The 23,669-nt window shown below is 41.3% G+C and overlaps 1 protein-coding gene across 1 annotated transcript in view; it reads right to left on the bottom strand.

Moving 5' to 3' along the window:
* Positions 1 to 1,634: 1,634 nt before the first annotated feature.
* LOC119796287 (GDNF family receptor alpha-2-like) overlaps positions 1,635 to 23,669 on the bottom strand; it is a gene marked incomplete at its 5' end in the record, with an annotated part of 101,226 nt that continues 79,191 nt past the window's right edge. The window contains 2 exons of the mRNA XM_038304783.1: positions 1,635 to 1,819; positions 6,896 to 7,005. Of these exons, the coding sequence (XP_038160711.1) occupies positions 1,650 to 1,819; positions 6,896 to 7,005 (280 nt within the window). The remainder of the gene's footprint in view (positions 1,820 to 6,895; positions 7,006 to 23,669) is intronic.

The raw sequence follows: 23,669 nt of genomic DNA on the forward strand, positions 1-23,669 counted from the left end.
AAAACTTGCTGCTCTCATATCTCATACAAGCTTACTGTGTCTGAATGTCAACCCTAACCCCTAAATCTATGGGAGAATTATCCTGCCATAATGCAAGAGCACATAATTTCAATTTGAGAAAAGAATTTCATCTTCTTGCACTCAAAACTTATAATGCTCACACTCCAAACATGCGCTCTCTCTCTAATATTTTCTCTTCTCTCTCAAATCTTTGTTTCTTCTCTCAGATTTAATGCTTCTTGCACAGAAATTTTCTCCTCTCGCTTGCCTCCTTCTCTTCGCGCTCTCGTCGGTTCTTTGCTTTTTTACATAACAAACCACTAATTGTTTAAAATAACTTACTTCAGAATTGTTTGGGTTATCCATAAGTACTGAACTTTGCTGAATCGAGCCACAAAACTACTGTAAATAGCAGTTTCAGCTGACGCTCTCATAAGTGGCGTAGTAGCACAGGCACACTCAGTAGGGTTAAACAAGCACACCCTGGTTGCTAGGTGACTATCCAATTGCAATCCGAGAGAGAGCAGAAAAAAATCTGCAAGCAGAGCCTACGGGTTTGCGAGCGTATCTGAGACTCGAGCAGAGCGCAGTTTGTGCGCGAAGCGAAGGAGGCAAGCGAGAGGAGAAAATTATGGCAGGATAATTCTTGCATATAAATCTCTCAATCACTATATAGAGCAACTCAGTTAAGTGAACGTTCAGACAAATGATCACTGCTTTTAGCCCGTTGGTTACGTAACTCCTCCACCATGCAGTGCCTGTACCATCTTTGTATAAGTCGCCCGGGTCGGGTAGTGACAGCAGGCCACCGTGGATACAAATCCCATAATGCTTTGAGAGGAGAGCTCTGCGCAAAGCATTCTGGGATATATCTGCCTCTTCTGAGGCCTTTCTTTTCTTCTCACACACTTTGTAGACACTTTTTCTCTCACGACCCTCGGCCATTTTCTAAGAAAAGTGAGTTTCAATGACTGTCTGAAACTGTAGCTCACCACAGATGTACGCCTGAAAGTGAGCAAATAGAAAACGGACACGCACATAGAACAGCCTTACGGAAACATATCACCAAAATGATTGACAATTAGGAGGACCACTTGTTAACATGATTCACCCCAGAATTTTTTTTTTTCCTCCACAGCCTGGCCACAGGCATCTTTTCGAGATAGTTTCCTTTCCGGTTTCTGGAATGAGTTCTGTTCCATGTTGGGAATCTGGATTCCTTTTGGGGTATATCAACAACGAAGAGAAGTTTGATGTCTGAAGCTGATTTTTTTTTTTTTTTTTGTACATGTGTCTGTATAAAGTTGTTCATTAATTGTAAGTAGCTGTTTTCTCTTTAGATAGATTTCTTCTGTCTGTTATATCTGGTTCTGCTGTAGGTTTTTCCTGTTATTATGGAGTTTTTCCTCTCCACTGTTGCAAAAAGCATGCTTAGTGTGAGGGATTGCTGAAAAGTCAACGAGTCAATGCAATCAGCTGGTTTTCCTTAGATAGAAAACTTTAAATCAATCTGACTGGATGATCTGGTTGAATTGTCTCTGTTAGGTCCCTTGGGATGGCATGTTTCATGAATTTGCGCTATACAACTAAACTGAATTGAATTGTATGGAGAGTTCTTGCAGCTCTATCTCTGTGTGAGTTTGCCCCGGTTATTTGGCAGAATAAAATGTGGACTTACTGAGGCAAGTGTTATGAGTGAAGTCCCTATGGAAGGCCTCACAGTCTGGCTCCTGATGACCTTTGCCCCTGCAGGTGCACCACAGGCTGATGGTGATGTTGGTTGGGCTGTTGTCACTGTAGTTTGGTGTTACGTCTGAGCCTGTTACCAAACAGGGGCAGAAAGAATGGAAAATAAAGAATTAGGACTGTCCAGGAAGAAGCTAAATACATTTTTACTATATTTGGATGGGATGGTTATCAAATAGGAAATGAATAAACTACAATGCATCTCCCTAACTCCTCCATTGAAGATCTGAGTATTCAAATGTGTCAAAAGTATTAATATTAATTACTCAACCAAAAGTAAAAACCTTACAGTTGAAAAACACTTTGCAGGATTTAGAGTATCAAGCTTCTTACTTAAGCGTAAAAGTACCATTTTTTAAACTACTGGAAATTTGAAAATAAAAGTAATGCAGAAAAAAATGTTAAGGACATAAGCTTTACTGCACTACCCAATTAAAGGACCATTCCTCTACAACCGTGGTGTTAACTTCCTTCTACTTAAGGTTCTAATTTTAACTAATGGCAATTGTGATAAATTTAACTTTGCATCATCTTGAAAAACAATCTATTTCGGTAAGTGGTGAACAACAAGTTGGGGCAGCACCGAGTCGAACCACAAAGAAATTCATTGTCTAGATGAAGCAAATTATTTTGATGGGTTTTATTAATTAATTTTGTTTTAAACCAACAGGCTATAATGAAAAAGAGCTTAAATAAAACACAAGTAATGAGTCTATTTTCAAATTCGGAGGAGTAGAAAATAGAGATAATTGCAAGAAAAATGTAAAGAGTTGTCTAAAAATGAATTACTCCAGTAAAGTTTAAATAGCCAAAATGTCTACTGAAGAAAGGTAATGAACATTAGTACTTTGTTACTTGACACTTCTGCAAATAATAATCAAGAAATTATGCTAAAAACAGCCAGCTGTCCTCTAAAGCTGCGTTCACATGGATTGAGTTTTGAGCATCAAAATAAGGTACATTTAAAGAGTATGTTTGAGACCCTCGATGCTGTTAGGATATTTTACATGTAGATTATGAATATATACAATTAACTAGAACTGGCAGTTTTATTTAATTGATAGATCTTTCAAGACTGAAGGTAAAACCTATTGAATGTTCTTTGTTGAATAATGATAACTGTAATCCACTTGCTCACCAGGATTTCTCACATTCTAGTTGGGTTCTGGACTGGCTGTTAAAACCCAGTTATCCCCACCAATTTAGTGACTTAGGCTAGGACTACCAGTAGAGGTATTGATTAGCAACCAAAGAAATGTTGGCTCTATTAATTAAAATATCGCCAAAAAGAGGATGAGTCTGGCCTGACCACTATACAATTAACACAAACTGCTACAGGTTTAAATAAAAATTTAGCTATTAATCTCATATTGGAGAAATTCACCTCTGCATTTAACCATTCCATTGGGGAACAGTGGGCTGCCATTGTAGGGCGCACAGGCAGCAATAAGGGGGTTAAGGGTGTTGTGCCATATGCCATGATCATACTTTTTGGACATTGGGAACCAGTGTCCATATTTCATCTTAACAGGATGACCAGAGGAGAACACGCAGCTTTGGGAATAACAGCTGGGGGACTTCTGCAGCCCCTCTTTTCAGCCAAAGCAGTCACAGGCAAGTCACATGGCAGAGGTGTGAAAACCCACCCCCCTCTCTGTGAAGACGCAACAAAACCACAGAGAAAACCAGATTCTCTCCCTCTTCTGCTCCTGCGCTCTTTGCCTCCTCTCCCTTGCCCAGGAAGCTGGCCCCAGGGGAACCAGATCTACAGAACCATCAAGGATAGGTCAGGACCTTTCAGAACCAAACTGCTGCAAAGCCGACCTTTTGCAACACATTTCTCTTGAGTTTCAGAACTTATAGAGCCAAACTGGATGAGAACCATGCCCTGGGTGTGAGACTGAGGGGACCCCTGCTGTGAGACTGAGACAAAGAACTCCTGGTCGCTGCCCTGACTGCTGAGCTGCAGCTTGATGAAACTCAAGCTTTCCAACTGGACTTGGAAAATAAGGTTTGCAGGTCTGGCATGATTAGGGACAGAACAAACAGCATGTGTTTACTGATGAGTAAAGTCAAGCTAACAGGATGGACTGCATGCTACACTATGCTACAGAAATATGTGTTGAGCTGTTGCTAAAGCTTAGAAAAGCTTTATTCACTAAGGGTTTAAACACTGATATAACATTAGTGTTCATGTGTTCATTACATTTCCATTACCAAGTCTGACCAAGAGTCATTTAGTGGAATTGGGATGTCTATTCGCTGCTAGCTATTTCAAAGAGGGTAAAGAATCATTTATCTAAAGGTTCTTGGTTCTTGATTAAGCAAATCATTCAATAAAACATTATTTGGCCAAATAATGTTTTATTCACCTCATGGATTTGCATTGTGAATTGGTCTGAAAACATTCAAATTTCTCTAAAATTAGTGAAAAGCTAATTTTATTAATCATATCCCAAATTCTTCCAGATAAATTTAGTTTCAAACACAAAATCCATCTTAAACTGCAATATGATTTTCAACCGTTTCCCCCTTCCTCTTTGTACATAGTAGTTAGTTTAGTTGAGTTTTACTAGTCTTAGTTGAGAGTGTTAAACTGAAATATGTTTGACTTGGAGCTGAATGAATTTTGTTAATAAAATCTTACATTTTGAACTGAAGTTGTGGTGAATTTATTCTATGTTTGTGCAGAATTAACTGTTTGACCATGATTAGTGCTCGAATCACTCTTTAATTTATTGTTCTAACACACAGTTAGTAGGACTGTGAGTCATAAACACTATATAACAGCTGAAATAATATCTGATTAAATAAGATATTTTACCACCCCCAACGGGGAGGGCAATAAACATGTTAAAGCATCAGAAATATAAATACCCAGCTGGCTGGGAATTTAAAATATCATAAAATCACATAAGGGTCAGAGACCCAGATTGATGAATGAAAGAATTTGCATGGCCAGAATAAATAGATCTGGGGAGAAAGGACACCCTTGTCTAAGACCTCTCTTCAAATAAAATCTTTTGGAGCAGCCATGTGACAATTTTACACATGCATTACAATTCCTATATAACATCTGACAACTTTAATTCAGACTTGTCCGTATCTGAATACTTCTAATGCTTTAAACAAAAATGTATGTTCAATTGTGTCACAGGCTTTAAAAAAATCTAGAAATAAAATGAGCCCATCACCCTCTATTAAATCTGAATAATCTAGCAATATAAGTCTGATCTTATTAGTTATATGTCTAACTGGTGTGAATCCAGACTGAGTTTCTTCGACCAGTTCTTCAAGAGTATTCTTCTTTTTTGTAGCAATAAAACCTGCAAACATTTTTAAGTCATTTTGTAGTAATGTAATTGGTCGCCAGTTATCCAGAAGAGGTTTGTCTTTTTGTGGTTTAGGGATCAATAGAATCAGACATTGGGTCATTGTTGGTGGGAGTGATCTAGAATTCAAACTTTCAAGATAAACTTGATGTAAAAATGGCGATAGCTGCTCTGAGAACTTTCTATAAAAGTCTGCATTTAGGCCATCAGTCCCCGGTGATTTTTTTTAATTCTAATGTATTGATGGAGTTTCGGATGTCTTCAAATGTGATCAAGGAATCACATTGTTCTTTATTATTCTCACTCATTTGTTGCATTTTATTCAGAGTGTTAATAAAATCCGTGATTGTTTCATCAGAACATTTTGATTGATAAAGTTCTTGGAAAAAATTTTCGCAATAAGAAGAGATTTGAACATGTCATGATCTGGCCTGTTTGCTCCTGCTTAAAGGAATAGTACACCCAAAACATGATTAGCCTTCATTTTCTACTCACCCCCATGCTGAACAAAACTCTGGAGTACTTTTTTGATATCTCAAATCCATCTGGAGATCTGGGAGGCTTCTTGCTGTCTGCTGACATTCAAATAATGGAGGTCTATGGCGCCCGAGGCAGAAAGGTCTAAATGACTTCTTTTCGAGTAAATTCTGGATGCTACCCACTCAGGACACTTGGAATACATTGGACGAGCAGTATGGAGGAATATTGACACGTTTTTTGTGGACTTTTATGGACCTTTCTGCCTCGGGCGCCACAGACCTCCATTTGAATGTCAGCAGACAGCAAGAAGCCTCCCAGATCTCCAGATGCATTTGAGATATCAAAAAAGTACTCCACAGTGTTGTTCAGCATGGGGGTGAGTAGAAAATGAAGGCTAATCATGTTTTGGGTGTACTATTCCTTTAATTGGTTATTCCTTTCACCTGTCGTTTTTCCCTCCCTGCCTCAATTACAATTTATTCCTCTCAACTGTTTCCTCTGGTTTATATTCAGTTCAGCCTCAGCATTCAGTGCCAGATCATTGCTTGTCTTTCTGTCAGTCTTTCTGTTCAGTTTTATTTGGTTCATGTCCTGGAGCCTAGCAGCCAGTGGAAAGAGGTTTTTAGTGTTTGTCTCGTCTCCTGAATGTCCACTGTTCCTCTCCCAGCCTGGCTCCAGGGAGGAGACCAGTTTAAAGTCCTGCTTCAAGTTCCGGTTCCTACGTCCTGTCTCGGCTACCCTCTTCCACTGAGCCTGCCTATCTGCACCTGATCCTGTCTGCTCCTGTGCGTGACCACCTGGTCAAGTTCTGGTCCCAGTCCGACTCTGAAACCTCCTGGAAGCCTGTGGATGCCTGGAAGTCTGGATCCTGCCACCTGTCTCTGTTCCTGTCTGATACAACTCTATCCCTCATCTATCCATTCATCCAGATGTCTGTGTTAGCTTCAAAAAATTGTGAGTTCATATAGGACAAAAAATGAATCTGACACACCAAGGGATTTTCAAACACAGCTTCCTGCAGGAGGAGAAAGGCTGCCTGCTCACATTTTAGCACCTTTCTCCCTGCTCCCTTCACAGTAGAGCCTTTTATTAACAGATCACAACAGGATGGGGTGGGTCTTAAGACAGAATGACCCTGTAATGACCAATCAGCTGGAGGTAGGTCATAAGCAAGAATGACCCTGTAATGACCAATCAGCTGGAGGTAGGTCATAAGCAAGAATGACCCTGTAATGACCTTCTGGCTGGAGGCAGGTCTTCAATGTTTCATATGTACACACACTAAGTGTCTTCAATAAACAGTCTGGTTTAAGGAACAAATTGTGAAGTGGACATACCAATGAGACCAATGTAGGACATGAGGCAGCCAATGTAGTTGTCATAAGGGCAACTGGTGACTGTTTGAGACGTCATCTGGCAGTTCATGTGGAAATCAGCGAGACGAGACCTACAGCAACAGACAGAAACATGTTAATCTCCCATCTGAGTGCTAAATGCAAATGGTAAAATAAACACTGTGGCTGGCTAAAGTTCAGCATCTCTAATGGAAAAACTTTGTTTATGGTATTGTTAAAGCTTTTTGATTACTCTCCAAATTCAATGTATTTATATTTTATTGAACATTACAAAAAATAAATATACAGGGATATACCAAACAGACATATCAGGCTCTGTGAGAGGTATGTTCATTTCTGTGCACTCAGTACTTGGTTGAAGGTCCTTTTGCCTAAATCACTGCATCAGTGTGACATGACATAAAGGGAAATAGCCTGTGATTCTGTCGAGGTTTAGTGGAAACCCGGGTGGCCTTGATGGTTGCCAAAAGGCCATCCAATAATCAGTCCACCTTTTCCTGCTATGGGAGAACGGCTTCACAATGTTAGAAAGTGTTGCACTCTTTTTTATTAAACTTTTGTTTCTTCAAACTCGGAAAGCCAACTGACGACTTATCTAGGATGTATCCCACCTTTCCCATAGAATTTATTTATGATGTACCCAGTCTTTTTACTGTGTTTGGCAGCTTTACTAAAAAATGAATTCCAGAGGTTTCAGTGACACAGATTTGATGTAGTGATTAAAAACAATTCAGTGGATATGAGACTGTTTTTTGTTTTTGGATGGTTTGATATGAGTGCAATACAGAGTAGAAGAACTTCTGAAATTATTTTCAGATTACCCATAAATAGATGAATTAATTATGTGGGAAATAAGAAATTACCTTAGAGCTAGGATTAGGATGAATTCCTTGATAACCAACTGAGCCTACTGGTAGGTAGGAGGCACAATCTGAAGCCATTCAATGGGACTGATAACCACAAATAATGGCCATTTATTGGGATGATAACATCCAATGGGGCTGCAGACAGTTATTATTTACTGTATGATGGAAGACAGATTCAAACTCAGAAGGCTAACTAACTAACTAACTAACTAATTAACTAACTAACTAACTAACTAACTAACTAACTAACTAACTAACGACTAAAGGCGACTAAAACTATCACATATAGTATTGACTGAAATGTCACTAAAACTAGTAGTTTTCGTCCTGAAGATGAAAACTAAGGCCGTTTCTCAATCTGTGTACTTGTGCGTTCTTGTGTGATCGTGAAACGTCATTAGCCTCAACCCTAGTGCTGTTCAATTCACAAGAAGGAGAACGGGCAAAGTCCTCTTTACCCAGCATGCATCAGAGCAGGCTTGTCTCTTCTCCAGACTGACAGCTGTCCCAGCATGCACTGCGGCAGCAGCAGCTTTAAACTGAGTATTAAGTTAAAGGTTTTCTTTTCTGTTAAGGTCGTTCTATAGAAGAAGGTTTTATAATCATTTGACGCGAGAACATTATACTTTAAGCTACACTATATGGCCCATTTACTTATTTAATGCGTAATAAAAGTGGACCGTTTCAACCAGCGGATCTCTGTGTCTTACTGCAGCCAGGGCTAACGTTGACCAGTCTGCAGCAGCCAGGGCTAACGTTAGCCAGTCTGCAGCAGCCAGGGTTAATGTTAGCCCGTCTGCAGCAGCCAGGGCTAACGTTACCCCGTCTGCAGCAACCAGGGCTGTGTTGGGATCTGGAGCTGTACCACCTTTCTCCAGCAGAGTGTGCCGTGGATCCTCCTGAGCTGAGCCCCCAACACACCTGTGGCGCATCTCGTCATCAGTGGATCCTCCTGTATATAACCTGCCTTCAGACCTTGCCTCAACGCCGCAGTGTTGATCTAGTTTGGTTAGCACCTGAGCCTAGCAAAACCTGAGAATCTTTGCTATCTCTGTTGAGATTAGATTCTAACTCCTCCTTGTCTCTGCTTTACAGGAATCCTGTTACCCCTTGAAGCTCTGGATGAGCTTAACCTGCCGAGCCTGCCCTCGTGAGCCAAACCTGAAGACTCTTCTCTGGATTTCCCTGCAGCTCTTGGCTAGGAGCTGGAAACCCAAACCAAGGTCTGCCCTCAAAGTCAGAAGTAAGACGCTGAAGCAGTTATTGGACTCTGCTGAACAAAACAGTCTCTGGACCCAACAGTTCCTCTCTCAAAGAGAAACCCGGACTCCTCAAGGTATTCATCAAACTCTCAGACTCATACTCTCCAGTCCCAGAGCTAACTGAACTGTCATCCTTACAGACTCCAGTGAACATGCCCCCCGGCCTGAACCTGTTCCAGTATTATATTGATGTGCTTGTGCTTAAATAAACTTTGTTAAACTTTTCATCAGACTCTGTTGTGTTCTGCATATTGGGCTCCTCTGTACCAATCATGACAGAACACTGCGGCCAAACACTAAGCCCAGCAGGCCACCTCCGACGGAGACTAGCGGAGCAAGACGCTCAGATCCAAGGACACGCTCAGACCCTCCGTGAGTTACATACCCAGATTGAATTTCAGAATCAGATGCTTCAAACGTATGCAGGCTACATGGGTAGCGCTAACACTGCATCAGCAGCACGACCTTTTCCGGGTCCACTTCCGCCTCCAAGGTCACCGGTGGTGACGTCATCACCTGAGTTCCGTCCTAGTCTTCCTGAAAAGTTTTCAGGTAATATGAAAGACTGTAAAGGATTTTTGTTTCAGTGCCGTCTTATTTTTGAAAACTCTCCTGGCAGTTTCCCAACTGATCAGAAAAAGCTAACTTTTATTCTGTCCCAACTAACCGGACGAGCCCTAGAGTGGGCGGAGGCAAGGTTTGCCTCCGAAGACAGCTTCAGATATGATTTTCCTGATTTCGTTTCTGAATTTTCCCAGGTGTTTAATCAAGAATCCGACCAAACAATTGACTCTCGTGCTCTGTTGAATCTAAGACAGGGAAATTCCTCTGTAGCGGATTTTTCCATCAACTTCCGGGTCAAAGCCGCAGCTTCCGGATGGAATCAATGTGCTCTTAAAAGTGCATATTTCAAGGCTTTAAATGACAATATCAAAGATGAACTTGCAACTCTCGACGAACCAGCGACTCTAGAGGATTTAATCCGCCTAACAATTAGGTTGGATAACAGAATCCGTGCTAGAAACAGTTCAAGACAAAGGAGTCAAAGTTTTTCTGTGTCAGCCCCTGCATCTAATAATGCATCTGTTTTTTCTGGTCCCACAGAACCCGTTTCCAAGCCGAGGTCTAAAACCCACACTCTCTCTATGCCAGTTCAGGTCTCTCACTCAGTGGAAACGGAAGCCGAACCCATGCAGGTTGGACATACGAGGCTAACCCCTGAGGAAAGGCTAAGACGTTTCAGAGGCAAGTTGTGCATCTACTGTGGTGAGACTGGCCGTTTCATCGCTTCATGCCCAGCTAAGTCAAAAGCCGGGGCCCGTCAGAGGATCTGAGGAGTGTGACGGGCCATTTGAATTCTGAGAAATCTCCTCATCTGATGCTCCCAGCCACCTTGTTTTTCTCAGACCAGAATCTCACTTTATCTGCCTTCATCGACTCTGGCTGTGAACGTAATTTGATAGACTCAAAACTGGTTCAGCAGCTACAAATCGAAACTATCTCTTTAACCAAGCCACTTAGTGTCTCCGCAATCGATGGGAAGAGACTCCATCAGGTTACCCACCAAACACAACCTCTCGAGCTGTTAATCTCAGGTAACCATCGTGAAACTCTGACATTTTTTGTTCTTCCCTCTGCATGTTCTCCCTTGGTGCTTGGTTTTGAGTGGCTGGAACGACATAATCCCCATATAAACTGGGCTGATCGCCACATTGAATCATGGTCGACCTCCTGTCATGAAACATGCCTTCGTTCTGCAGCTCCCGCTGTACAGTTTCCTAGAGGTAGGGGGGAGATGGACTCTCCTGACCTTACTTCTGTCCCGTCCGAGTACCATGATCTGGCTCCTGTCTTCAGTAAGGTCAGTGCTACGTCTCTTCCACCTCACAGACCATATGACTGTGCGATTGAACTATTACCTGGAGCCCCCCTGCCCAGCAGTAGACTCTACAACATTTCCAAGCCAGAACGAGAAACTATGGAGAAATATATAAATGAGTCCTTAGCTGCTGCAATAATCCGTCCCTCTTCTTCTCCGTTGGGAGCTGGTTTATTTTTTGTGGGCAAGAAAGATGGTTCTCTAAGACCTTGTATAGACTACAGAGGCCTTAACCAAATAACAGTTAAAAATAAATACCCACTTCCGTTACTAGCATCAGCCTTCAAACCAGTACAAGGGGCTACTGTCTTCACTAAGCTCGATTTAAGTAACGTTTATCACCTTCTCAGGATCAGAGAAGGTGACGAATGGAAGACAGCTTTCAAAACTCCTCTGGGCCAGTTCGAGTATCTAGTCATGCCTTTTGGTCTCACTAACGCCCCTGCATGTTTCCAAGCCCTTGTCAACGATGTCCTCAGAGACTTTTTAAATGTCTTTGTGTTTGTATACATTGATGACATCCTAATCTACTCTAAGAATCTTTCTGAGCAAAAGAAACATGTCCGCCTGGTCTTGCAAAGATTGTTGGAGAACAAACGTTTTGTAAAAGCCAAAAAATGCGAGTTTCATCAACCTTCAGTCACCTTTTTAGGGTTTGTGCTCGAGGGCGGGCAGGTTAAGCCATCTGAAGAAAAGATAAAAGCTGTTTTGGATTGGCCGATACCAGAAAACCGTAAACAGCTGCAGAGATTCCTGGGTTTCGAAAATTCCACCCGTCGATTTATCAGGAACTACAGTCAGACAGCTCTTCCTCTAACAATCCTAACATCAGTCAAAAAGACCTTCCTGTGGACCCCCAAAGCACAAAATGCTTTTGATAAACTACAGACTTTGTTTTCCAGAGCTCCTGTGTTAATTCAGCCCGATCCTACCAAGCAATTCATCCTCGAAGTGGACGCCTCTGACTCTGGTGTAGGAGCTGTGTTATCCCAAAAACTCGACTCTGATCAAAGAGTTCACCCTTGTGCATTTTTCTCTCGTAGACTTTCACCAGCAGAACAAAACTACGACGTTGGGGACCGTGAACTTCTGGCCATCAAACTTGCATTGGAGGAGTGGAGACACTGGCTTGAGGGAGCTGAACACCCGGTTTTAGTATGGACTGATCACAAGAACCTAGCCTACATCCAGTCCGCCAAACAAGCAAACCCTCGTCAGTCAAGGTGGTCTCTGTTCTTCTCTCGATTCAACCTCATTATCTCTTACAGACCCGGATCCAAGAACATCAAACCCCATTCTCTCTCTCGTCTTTATTCTGTTGATCAATCCGAGACGCCTGAACCTGTTCTTCCCGCTTCCTGCACTGTTGGAGTGGTTACCTGGGAGATCTCCGATCTCATAAACTCTGCCCTGGCTTCTGAACCTGACCCAGGTACCGGTCCTCCGAACAGAACCTATGTCCCTTCATCTGTCAGATCTCGCCTGATTCAATGGATGCACACAGCCAAGTTTTCCGCTCACCCGGGGGTGAGCAGAACCATCGCCTTGATTTCTAGACGTTTCTGGTGGCCTACCTTGCACAAGGACGTGAAAGAATATGTTTTGGCTTGCTCAATCTGCGCCAGAAATAAGAGCTCACATCAACCGCCCTCAGGCCTGTTGCATCCTCTTCCTGTTCCTACCCGTCCCTGGTCTCACATCGCCATCGACTTTGTCACTGGTCTCCCAATCTCCCGAGGTATGTCCACAATTTTTACCATCGTCGACCGATTTTCAAAGTCTTGTCATTTGATTCCTCTCAGGAAACTTCCCACGGCCTTCCAAACCGCCCAGCTCCTAGTGAAGCATGTTTTTCGACTCCATGGAATACCCCAGGAAATCCTCTCTGACCGCAGACCACAGTTTATCTCCCAAGTCTGGAAGGCCTTCTGCGCAGCTCTCAAGTGTAAGTCATCACTCACTTCTGGTTATCATCCTCAGTCCAACGGTCAGACAGAAAGAATGAACCAGCAGCTCGAGTCGACTCTCCGCTGTCTGACCTCCAACAACCCCACCGACTGGAGCCAATACCTCACATGGATTGAATATGCCCACAACTCTCTCAAGTCTGCTTCCACCGCCAGTCACCATTCCAGGTTAGTCTCGGATATCAACCTCCTCTTTTTCCAGCAGACGAGAGAGAGATTTCGGTTCAATCTATCAACCATCACATCCGTCGTTGTCAGCGAGTCTGGAGAGACACCATCGCTACACTCAACCGCTCTTCTGAGACCACCAAGCGCTTTGCGGACTCCAAGAGACGCCCTGCCCCAGAGTACGTCGTTGGTCAGGAGGTATGGCTCTCCACTCGGGACATTCCCTGCAAGGGGATGTCTCGCAAGTTGTCTCCGAGATTCATTGGCCCGTACAAGATTGGACAGGTTATTAGCCCTTCTGCCGTACGCCTGCATCTTCCTTCGAGTCTCCGCATCCATCCCACGTTCCACGTCTCCCAGATTAAACCAGTTGTCTCTTGTCCAAACACTCTGGCGTCGAGGTAGTGACAGCCCACTGCTCAAATACTCCTCTGGTAAAGACCAAACGAGCCGCAGGTGTGCAAGGAGGCCCAACCAGAACAGGGCACCATCTGGTGCACAAACTGGAATCATAACAACTACAAGGTTCGGTTTTTGGACCTTTACTTTTTCTTTTGTATATTAATGACATCTCTTTAGGCAAAAGGCAACGCAAATTTATTTGTATAGCACAATTCAGTACAAAGACGATGCAAAGTGCTTTACATGATTAAAATATAGGAAAATAAACAGAATCAAAGCAAGTAGGGCAACATTTTTTATATAAAAATGCAGAAATAAAAAAGAACATTAAAAACAGTTAGACTAAAGAAAATAAAAAAAAGCAACTAATGATGATGAACTAATGATGTTTTAGTTGAACTGTTTAACTAGAACAGTGGAAGGCAATCCTAAACAAATGTGTTTTTAGTCTTGATTTAAAGGAACTCAGGCTTTCTGCACTTTTACAGTTTTCTGGAAGTTTGTTCCAGATAAGTGGAGCATAGGAACTAAATGCTGCTTCTTCATGTTTAGTTCTGGTTCTAGGTATGCAGAGCAGGCTGGAGCCAGAAGACCTGAGTGGTCTGGAGGGTTGATACACTGATAGCAAGTCTGTGATGCATTTAGGTGCTAAGCCATTCAGAGATTTATAGACTAACAGAAGTATTTTAAAGTCTATTCTCTGAGATACAGGGAGCCAGTGGAAGGACTTTAGAATTGGGGTGATGTGCTCTACTTTCTTAGTCTTAGTGAGGACACGGGCAGCAGCGTTCTTGATCAGCTGCAGCTGTCTGATCCACTTTTTAGGCAGACCTGTGAAAACACTGTTGCAGTAATCAATTCGACTAAAAATAAACGCATGGATTAGTTTTTCCAGATCATGCTGAGACATTAGTCCTTTAATCCTGGAAATGTTCTTCAGGTGATAGAAAGCCAACCTTGTAATTGTCTTTAAATGCTTTTGGAGGTTCAAGTCTGAATCCAGCACTACACCTAGATTTGAGGCCTATTCAGTGGTTACTAGCTGAAGCCACTGAAGCTGTGTGCTAACTTTAGATCTCTCCTCTATTGGTCCAAAGATTATTACTTCAGTTTTGTTTTTATTCAGTTGAAGAAACTTATGGAACATTCAGGCATTGATTTCTTCTAAGCATTTCCTCAGTGCTTGAATTGGTTTATAATCACCTGGTGACATGGTGATGTAAAGCTGTATGTCGTCTGCATAGTTATGGTAGCTGATGTTGTTGTTTTTTATTAACTGAGCCAGAGGGAGCATGTAGATATTGAATAGGAGGGGACCCAGGATGGACCCTTGGGGAACCCCACATGTGATTTTTGTCATCTCTGATGTAAAGTTGCCTACTGACACAAAAACTTTCCTGTCCTTTAAGTAGGATTTAAACCAGTTGAGAGCTGAACCAGAGAGGCCGACCCAGTTTTCCAGGCGCTCTAACAGGATGGAGTGATCTACAGTATCGAATGCTGCACTGAGGTCCAATAGTACCAGCACTGTGGTTCTTCCACAATCTGTATTTATACGGATGTCATTAAACACCTTGATAAGGGTGGTCTCTGCACTATGGTGAGCACGGAAACCTGACTGGAACACGTCAAAGCGGCTGGTCATATCTAAGAAAGTGTTTAATCGTTGTAACACTGCCTTTTCAATAATCTTACTGATAAAGGGGAGGTTTGATATGGGCCTGTAGTTCTGGAGTAGTAGTTTGTCTAAATTGTACAGGCAGCATGATTCACTGCGAAAGCTCCAGGAAACGTGCATGCTCGCTAAAGGCGCGTAACAGCCTCTTTGTGCTTGCGCCTCAGGAGAACTACGGAGAGCGTGAAGGATCAAATGTTAGCCTACCGTATTTTCACGACTATAAGGCGCACATAAACGTCTTTTTTCCCCTCAAAATGTGCGGTGCGCCCTTTGGTGCGGTGCGCCCTATGTGTGTTGTAACAGCGGACTTTTGAGACCACCTCATTGAGGAGATGATGAAAGAGTGGCTGAGGGAGGTGAATGTAAAGAGACCAGGTGGTTTTTTTCCACTCATCACCATCGCTGTTAATCTGTGACTCCATGCGTGCCCATCTCACAGCTGATGAGAAAAACATGGTGAAACAAATGAACGCTGTGCTCGCTGTTATTCAAACGCTCGACATCGGTGTGAACCAGACGCAGCAGGCGCAGCAAGTTTACATGCAAAGTCAATGGTTGACGCGCGTATAGGCGCAGCAAAAGCTCCTGCAGCGAGTTTTGAGCAGCAGGCGCAGCGCGTCGGGAGCGTTTAAGCATCTGACGCACCGCCAACGCGCTGCTGCTGCTCGAGATGGAAAAATTGAAGTTTTGCTGCTGGAAGCGCCGCATCAACCAATCAGAGAAGCTGATCTGGGAGCTGACAGCGAGACAGACACAGCGCTCTGATGACATATGATATTAAGGCAAATGAAAAGGGCTGGATGGATGAGGAGATGATGAAAGCGTGGCTGAGGGAGGTGTATGTGAGGAGACCAGGTGGTTTTTTCCACGCATCACCATCGCAGTTAATCTGTGACTCCATGCGTGCCCATCTCACAGCCGATGTGAAAAACATGGTGAAACAAATAAACGCTGTGCTCGCCGTTATCCCGGGAGGTCTGACAAAGAAACTTCAACCGCTCTACATCGGTGTGAAGCGGCCGTTCAAAGTAAGGCTGCGAGCGGAGTGGGAGCGATGGATGACAGACGGAGACCACAGTTTCAGGATAAGTGGAAGGCAGCGCCGGGCAAGTTACGCCACAGTTTGCGGATGGATTGTAGGTGCTTGGACTAATGTGTCTGCTGGCTCTGTTGTTCAAGCTTTCGCAAAAGCCGGCATTATTTCTGAGGAGCCGCGCTGCACGGAAAGTGACTCTGACAGCGAAGAAGGGGAAATTGGCATGTCTGATTTAGCGCAGCTGTTTAATTCAGAAACAGAGGATGATGACTTTGATGGGTTCGATTAATACTTTGTAATAAATATATGAATAAAGCACAATCATACTCAGTTTTGCTCCCGCTCTATTTTTCTACCTGAAAACTTAATTCAACAGCAGCCTCTGGCCGGGTCTCCTCCGGTTTCACCGCGGCGGCTGGCAGGTGTTTTTTCATCTAAATAATCTAAATCTTGCAGCTATATTTGCTGTGATCAGTGGGAATAAAGTAGTTTTAATATGTTTTAAGTGAGAAAGTCCACCTGAAAACTTCATAATTGCAGTCAGTTCATCCAGATTATCTATTTCTGTCGGAGCCGCTCAGACCCCCACATACCAGCGGTGCACCGACAGTAGAAATCCCTTCAACAGCAGCCTCTGGGCCGGGTAGCCTCCGGGTTCACCGCGGTGGCTGGCAGGTGTTTCTCATCTAAATAATTTAAACTGCAGGCACCAGGATACCGGTAATAAAAGCGAACATATTCCGTCGGCAGGTTTCAGGATTTTAAGTTAATTTAGGAGTGATCACAGCGCTCTGTCATCTGCGATGTGTCTGTCTCATGGCCAGCTCCCAGGTTTGATTAATACTTTGTAATAAATACATGAATAAAGCACAGTCATACTCAGTTTTGCACCCGCTGTATTTTTAAATACGCAGTAGAGGTATTTAAAGGTAGTAGAGGACATGTACCTGTATATAAAAAACGCGCCCTATAGTCCGGTGCGCCTTATGTGTGTGTTAAATACAGAAATGGGACACATAACTGAGACTGCGCCTTTTAGTACGGTGCGCCTTATGGTCGTGAAAATACGGTATATGGAGGAAGGGGGAAATTGGGATGGATGGATGGATGGATGGATGGATGGATGGATGATGGATAGATGATGGATGGATGGATGGATGATGGATAGATGATGGATGGATGGATGGATGGATGATGGATAGATGATGGATGGATGGATGGATGGATGATGGATAGATGATGGATGGATGATGGATGGATGGATGGATGATGGATAGATGATGGATGGATGGATGGATGGATGGATGGATGATGGATAGATGATGGATGGATGGATGATGGATAGATGATGGATGGATGGATGGATGATGGATAGATGATGGATGGATGGATGGATGATGGATAGATGATGGATGGATGATGGATAGATGATGGATGGATGGATGGATGATGGATAGAAGATGGATGGATAAATGTTGCAGTATCTATAACAACCCAAACACACAGGATTTCAGAATTGGACATCCCCAGTTATTAATTTCATTCACTCACCAGATATGAACGCCCTGTTAAAAAACTTCACACCCATGAGTAGAGGTAATGCAGCCTGATGATATTTACACCGCATCAGGAACCGTTCCCCTAATGTTAAGCAGGTGGAACACTATCTGACGGGGTTTATAGGCCCGTCAGATAGCGTTCCCCCCTGATGTCATTTACGTTGAGTTGCACTAAATGCTAAACTCTCTGCAGGTTCTTGTCTTTGTCGTCCACTCTATTCAGCTGGCTTTGGAAACACACGGCGAGAAGGTGGGGGCTGGGTGGTGAGGGTTACGGGGCGAAAAAACGCTAAAGTAACGCAATAGTTACTTTTACTAGTAACTAGTTACTTATATTGTGGAGTAACTCAGTAAGGAACTCAGTTACTTTTTGGGAGAAGTAACTAGTAACTATAACTAATTACTTTTTCAAAGTAACGTGCCCAACACTGCAGATGAGTCAACCTTGTTTTATTCATGGTTCAACAATAATTGATTATCTTTAAAACAAAGTTTATGATATTTTGTAGTGGCAAAAAAGAAGTTGAATCACAGTTATATGTTCATGCATTTAGCAGATGCTTTTAACCAAAGCGGCAATTATGTTGATAATGATTTACATACAACGTACACAAGCAGTCAAATTTCTTTGTTTTCACATCGATGAAAAATTGACATAAAAATGTAAAATATCAAAAACTATTGCTGTTTTAAGGAAGATAAAGGGATTTCTAAATGAAAAAGCCTCTTAGATTCTTTATAACACACTAATTGTACCACATCTGACATTATGTGCGGAGGTGTGAGGAAACGCATATGGATTACATTTAAAACCTCTCTTTTCATTGTAGAAGAGAGCTATGAGAGTTTTAAGTGGAAGTGGATACAGAGATTACACAAATCAGATGTTTATGAATGTAAATACATTAACACTTAATGAGTTGATAGAGTATAATAGGTTAAAATACATGTATAATACACATAAAAATGTTCTACCAATCAATAATCAAAACAGATTTTCTAAAAGAAAAAAGTATAACTTAAAAGGGACAGGTATATAAAATAAAATCTAGGTACAGTACAGTGATGATCAAAAGATCTATTTCTATTAAAGTTGTTGATTTGTGAAATGAGCTCATTCGTAAGTTAAAACAAGCTGAAATGTGCCCTGAGGCAAAATCCTCAGCGGACAAAATCATGTTGACTTTCAGGAAGGGATCTCACCCCTTGAAACCACATGTTTAGGTAACACGTTAACGGAGAATACAATTATAAAAACAAACATGAGACAAAGATATCTGTCTTTACCATATGATTTTTAGTAATTTGACATCAACAGCTTTCAAACTCATGTCTATGGATGATGAAGGACAGTGAATATAAAAAAAAAACCTCTATTGGGTATTTGAGTAAACAATTGCGTTTCACACAAGCAATGAAAATCACTGCAGAATAATCCTTGGAGTTTAGGTAGGAGTTTAAGACAACAGACAGCTGGTGTTGAGTCATTAGGTGACATTAAATCACTGCAGAGGGAAAGGAAACAATTAAATGATCTCCATAAATAAGCTGCAGTCAAAGCTCAACCGATGGGACACCATATGTTGCACATACATTAAGCTTATATACTCCACTGTTTTCCACTCTTGGTATTACGTGGCTGAGACGTGTGGATGGAATTTATTTTGGAAATAATATAACAGCAAGAAATGTTGAATCAGGAATTCAGATTGAAAGATATGAAGTGTTTTAATTACAGAAGCCGAGAGTGGTCATACTCGACTTTTTCTTTTTCTTTTCTTCGTCTTCTCGAGATAATGGAATAATTATCTAGTTATTAAGTTTAAACCATTAATTGTTTTGTCGAGATAATCAGATAATTATCTGGTTATCACGAGAAAACAGTTATTGATTTCTATAGATAACAAGATGATTAACCTGTATTAGTAATCAGTGTTGGGCAAGCTACTTGTCCAGTGTAGTGAGCTAAGCTATCAGTTACTCAACAATAAATTAAGCTTCACTACACCAAAGCTACCACCTAAAGAAATATAGCAAGCCAAGTTAAACTAATGTGTTAAAAGTAGCTTAACTTCATCAGAAGCTACTTGTACCAAGCTAATTTCAATTCAAAATGAGTCTGACACACTGGTTAAAATATTTATTAAAGATCAGCCAATGACATAACACAGTGTAAACATTGCTTTATGATCAGCATATTAAAATAAAAACTGAAGTAATTACTAGTAGACAAACTAGTAAACAATCTGCTGTTATTAGAACCAAATTAAAGGTACTGTGTAGTGTTCTACACATGGAGGCATGGCTATGAGTTTGCATTCAATGGACAACTCTAGGGAAAACAAAACCCTACAAAAGGCATCTGATTTCTTTAGGGTCTCCCTTAGAGAAAACTTCTTCAGACCTCAATTAAACAGTCGATTCAAGGAACAAATTAAACTGATTACAAAGAAGGTGAAAAAATAAAGAAGGTAATTAAGTGATACATATATTTATGTCTCACCATATAATTTAATTTCTACCTACATATTTATTCATTATATTTTTGAGGCCAATTAATTGAATGCTTATTTATTTATGTATTTATTTTATATACGGTAGAGCTGTTCCTCCATAAATAAAAAATCTTATCTGTGCAAATAAGCCTAAAAACAGATTTATGTAAACATCCTGTCAGGTAAACTAGGCCATGAAAACACAATATGGAAGTTTCACTACTGCTCTCTAATGAGAGTATCTTAGTGGCACATATGGGAGAATTATCCTGCCATAATGCAAGAGCACATCATTTCAATTTGAGAAAAGAATTTCATCTTCTTGCACTCAAAACTTATAATGCTCACACTCAAAACATGCGCCCTCTCTCAAATATTTTCTCTTCTCTCTGAAATCTTTGTTTCTTCTCTCAGATTTAATGCTTCTTGCACAGATATTTTCTCCTCTCGCTTGCCTCCTTCTCTTCGCGCACAAACCGCGCTCTGCTCGGGTCTCAGGTACGCTCGCAAACCCGTAGGCTCTGCTTGCAGATTTTTTTTGCTCTCTCGGACTGCAGTTGGATCGTCGCCAAGCAACCTTTCCAGCCAATAGAACGACAGCCTGGGAAAGGGTGCGCTTGTTTAACCCTACTGAGTGCGCCTGTGCTACTACGCCACTTATAAGAGCGTCAGCTGAAACTGCTATTTACAGTAGTTTTGTGGCTGATTGTTGTTTCAAAATAGAAAACCTGGTTTCATTTCTTAGTTATGCCCTGGATTTTGTAGCGTTTGTGGACGCTACGTCGCTACTTGATCAAAGCAATAACGTCCCTACAGGAAAGTTACTTGATAAATAAAGCAGCGACGCTACGGTCAAGCTACTGGAACATGTAGTTAAACTAATCGCTTCGCTACATGTAGCGGCGCTACTGCCCATCACTGTTAGTAATGAATGAGGCTGATCAACAGCCCTGGATTCCCAGTCCATCCATGCCTGCAGGGCCCATAGTTGTGCAGTGGTGGTACCGCATGTGCACAAATACTCCGTTTTTTAGTTTATTTTTTCTTCCCACTCATTGTACGGCCATGGTGGATGATTGGATTGCATGGAGTAGAAACACATCTGACTGGTTTTTTAATGAAAATATTTAATCTGGATTCATTTTGGGGGTTTATGCATCTTATATACCTGTTACAGGTAGAATACCTGGGCTTTTCAGAAAACACCCAGCGCTACGACGCCGGAGGCATTGGTCTAATTGTTATGAATCAGAACTAGAGGCAAATCATAAAATCAACATCGTCGTCTCGTTACCTTAAAATTAAACACAGGATTGTTTACAGAATTACACATAGACTGCCATGACTTAAGTCTAAATCCTCTCCTGCTGTTGATGAAAAGAAAAAAAACAAACATGAAACTTTATGTTTCTATACCTTATAAAGTATTCATATTAAGTTCTCACACTTCCTAAAGTAGTCTAAAGTGAATGTAGTGGCATTGTAAACCATAGCTGTGTTGGGAACAGGCTTTAAGGAGGCTGCATGAACACATTTTAAATGCAATTTGTTGGTCAGCGCTAACAGAGATGATGGTGAACTTTCATCTAATAACTACCCACACAACCTCCCCTCACTGCCCTGCTTGGATTCTCTACACAGCCATCTAGGACCTTAGCGAGTTAAGGTCGTTAAAAACATTGAGAGAAAATCAGCAGAAAGGAATGTCTGATGTTTAGACGGCGCTTTCTAATGAAGGTCACCACATAACCTGAAGGAGATGTAAAAGGCAGAGGTATGGAAATGTTTGACATGTTACACACACCCAATAATTATAGATCACCTTTGGATTCTCAGGAAAGACGGTAAAATCAAAAGAACCGTTTAATATAGTCAACAGACAGTTTTGAGACATCAACAAACCCCGTCGACATGTAATAAAATGTGTTTAAATTCTACGTCTCCTCTTTCCCTCAGTGTGCTGAGTAAATAGAAATAACCCAACCTGATGAAAATTCTTTATTTCTGTCTAAAGCATTGAAAAAAAAACATAAAGGGATCAAACAGATGTACTACCAGAGCTCAAAATCCTTCAGGAAATAAAGGCTGATTTACAAAGCAGTTTCCAAGATGATCTGTTCTTCCAGTACATGCGTCCTGTAGAATCCCCTACATCATCCATATGTTAATGAACAGGAAACAGTCAGAGCCAGCAGATATAGTGCTGCTGAGATTTATCTACTCCCTGTCCTAGTTTTGCAATGAACACTTCCATCTCCTACAAGACATACAAGGGAAATTAAATTACGTTTACTCTCTAGAATATACAAATATACAAGAAATATATAAGACTGACATTTAAAAACTGACATAAAATGCAGGACATGACAGGTAACAGTAATAAGATAAATATAAATATGAAGTATAGACATTACAATAAAAGCAATAAAACAGCAGCAATATTTTATTCCAGGCTGAGGTAGTGCAGGTAAGGTGTAGTCTCTGGTACAGTGTATGTGTGTGTGTGTGTGAGGGGGTGGCATTTGCCACTTGCCATTTGCAAACTGAATATAGTTAGTGTCAAGCTGGCTTGAGAAGGAGATAAAATCAACAGGAGCAGTCAAGAGAGGAAGCAGGGAATAAAATCTCTGGGAATAATTAATACCAACATACAATGTTGTGCCAGTTCACAATTTAAAAAATGAGCTCAAAGTTCAGTTGACACAGATAAAAATTAACTAACTCAAGTTCCTACTTTTTCAAAAAATGAACAAAGTTCATAAACCTATAAATTGACTAGTTCAAGTTCATTTGCTAAATGAAGCCACATATGTAAATGTGCGATCATAATATATAGAAAGAAATGGAAAATTATGCAATCAGCTGGTTTTCCTTAGATAGAAAACTTTGAACCAATCTGACTGGATGATCTGGTTGAACTGGAAAGTTCCTTAAGATGACGTGTGGTGAATTGTGCTATAGAAATAAATCAAACTGAATTAAATTGCCGAGCACTCTGCAAAACTGGCATCAGAAATACCAGCAGATGAGTCTGGATTGATCAGACTAGTTAGCCGTACACATGCTACTCTGTCAGTCTGTTTGCCGTAATAAGTGCCGTGAAACTTAATGTTATCCAATAAAAAGTGCCGTTATTAATGTAGCTGTGTGCGTCGCTCATCAATCTCAGAGTGAATGTCGCTCTCATTCATGTTCATTATTTCAAAACTGATCCATTCAGTTCACCTTTCACTAAAAATAAGAACGCCATTCAGTGAACGCGTTCATGCACAACACTGCATATATGTATAGGGACAGAAAAATATAAAAACAATTTAATCTGCAAACAAATTAACCAAAATGAAGCAACTAAAGAACTTAGGAAACCCATTGAAAATAACATATAATCAGGGTTCCTACAGCATAAGGCAAGTTAAATTCAAGACTTTTTAATGCCACTTGAAA

Source organism: Cyprinodon tularosa, unplaced genomic scaffold (genome assembly GCF_016077235.1).
Source record: "Cyprinodon tularosa strain WSP-4 unplaced genomic scaffold, ASM1607723v1 ctg1145, whole genome shotgun sequence".
Classification (NCBI taxonomy): Eukaryota; Metazoa; Chordata; class Actinopteri; order Cyprinodontiformes; family Cyprinodontidae; genus Cyprinodon; species Cyprinodon tularosa.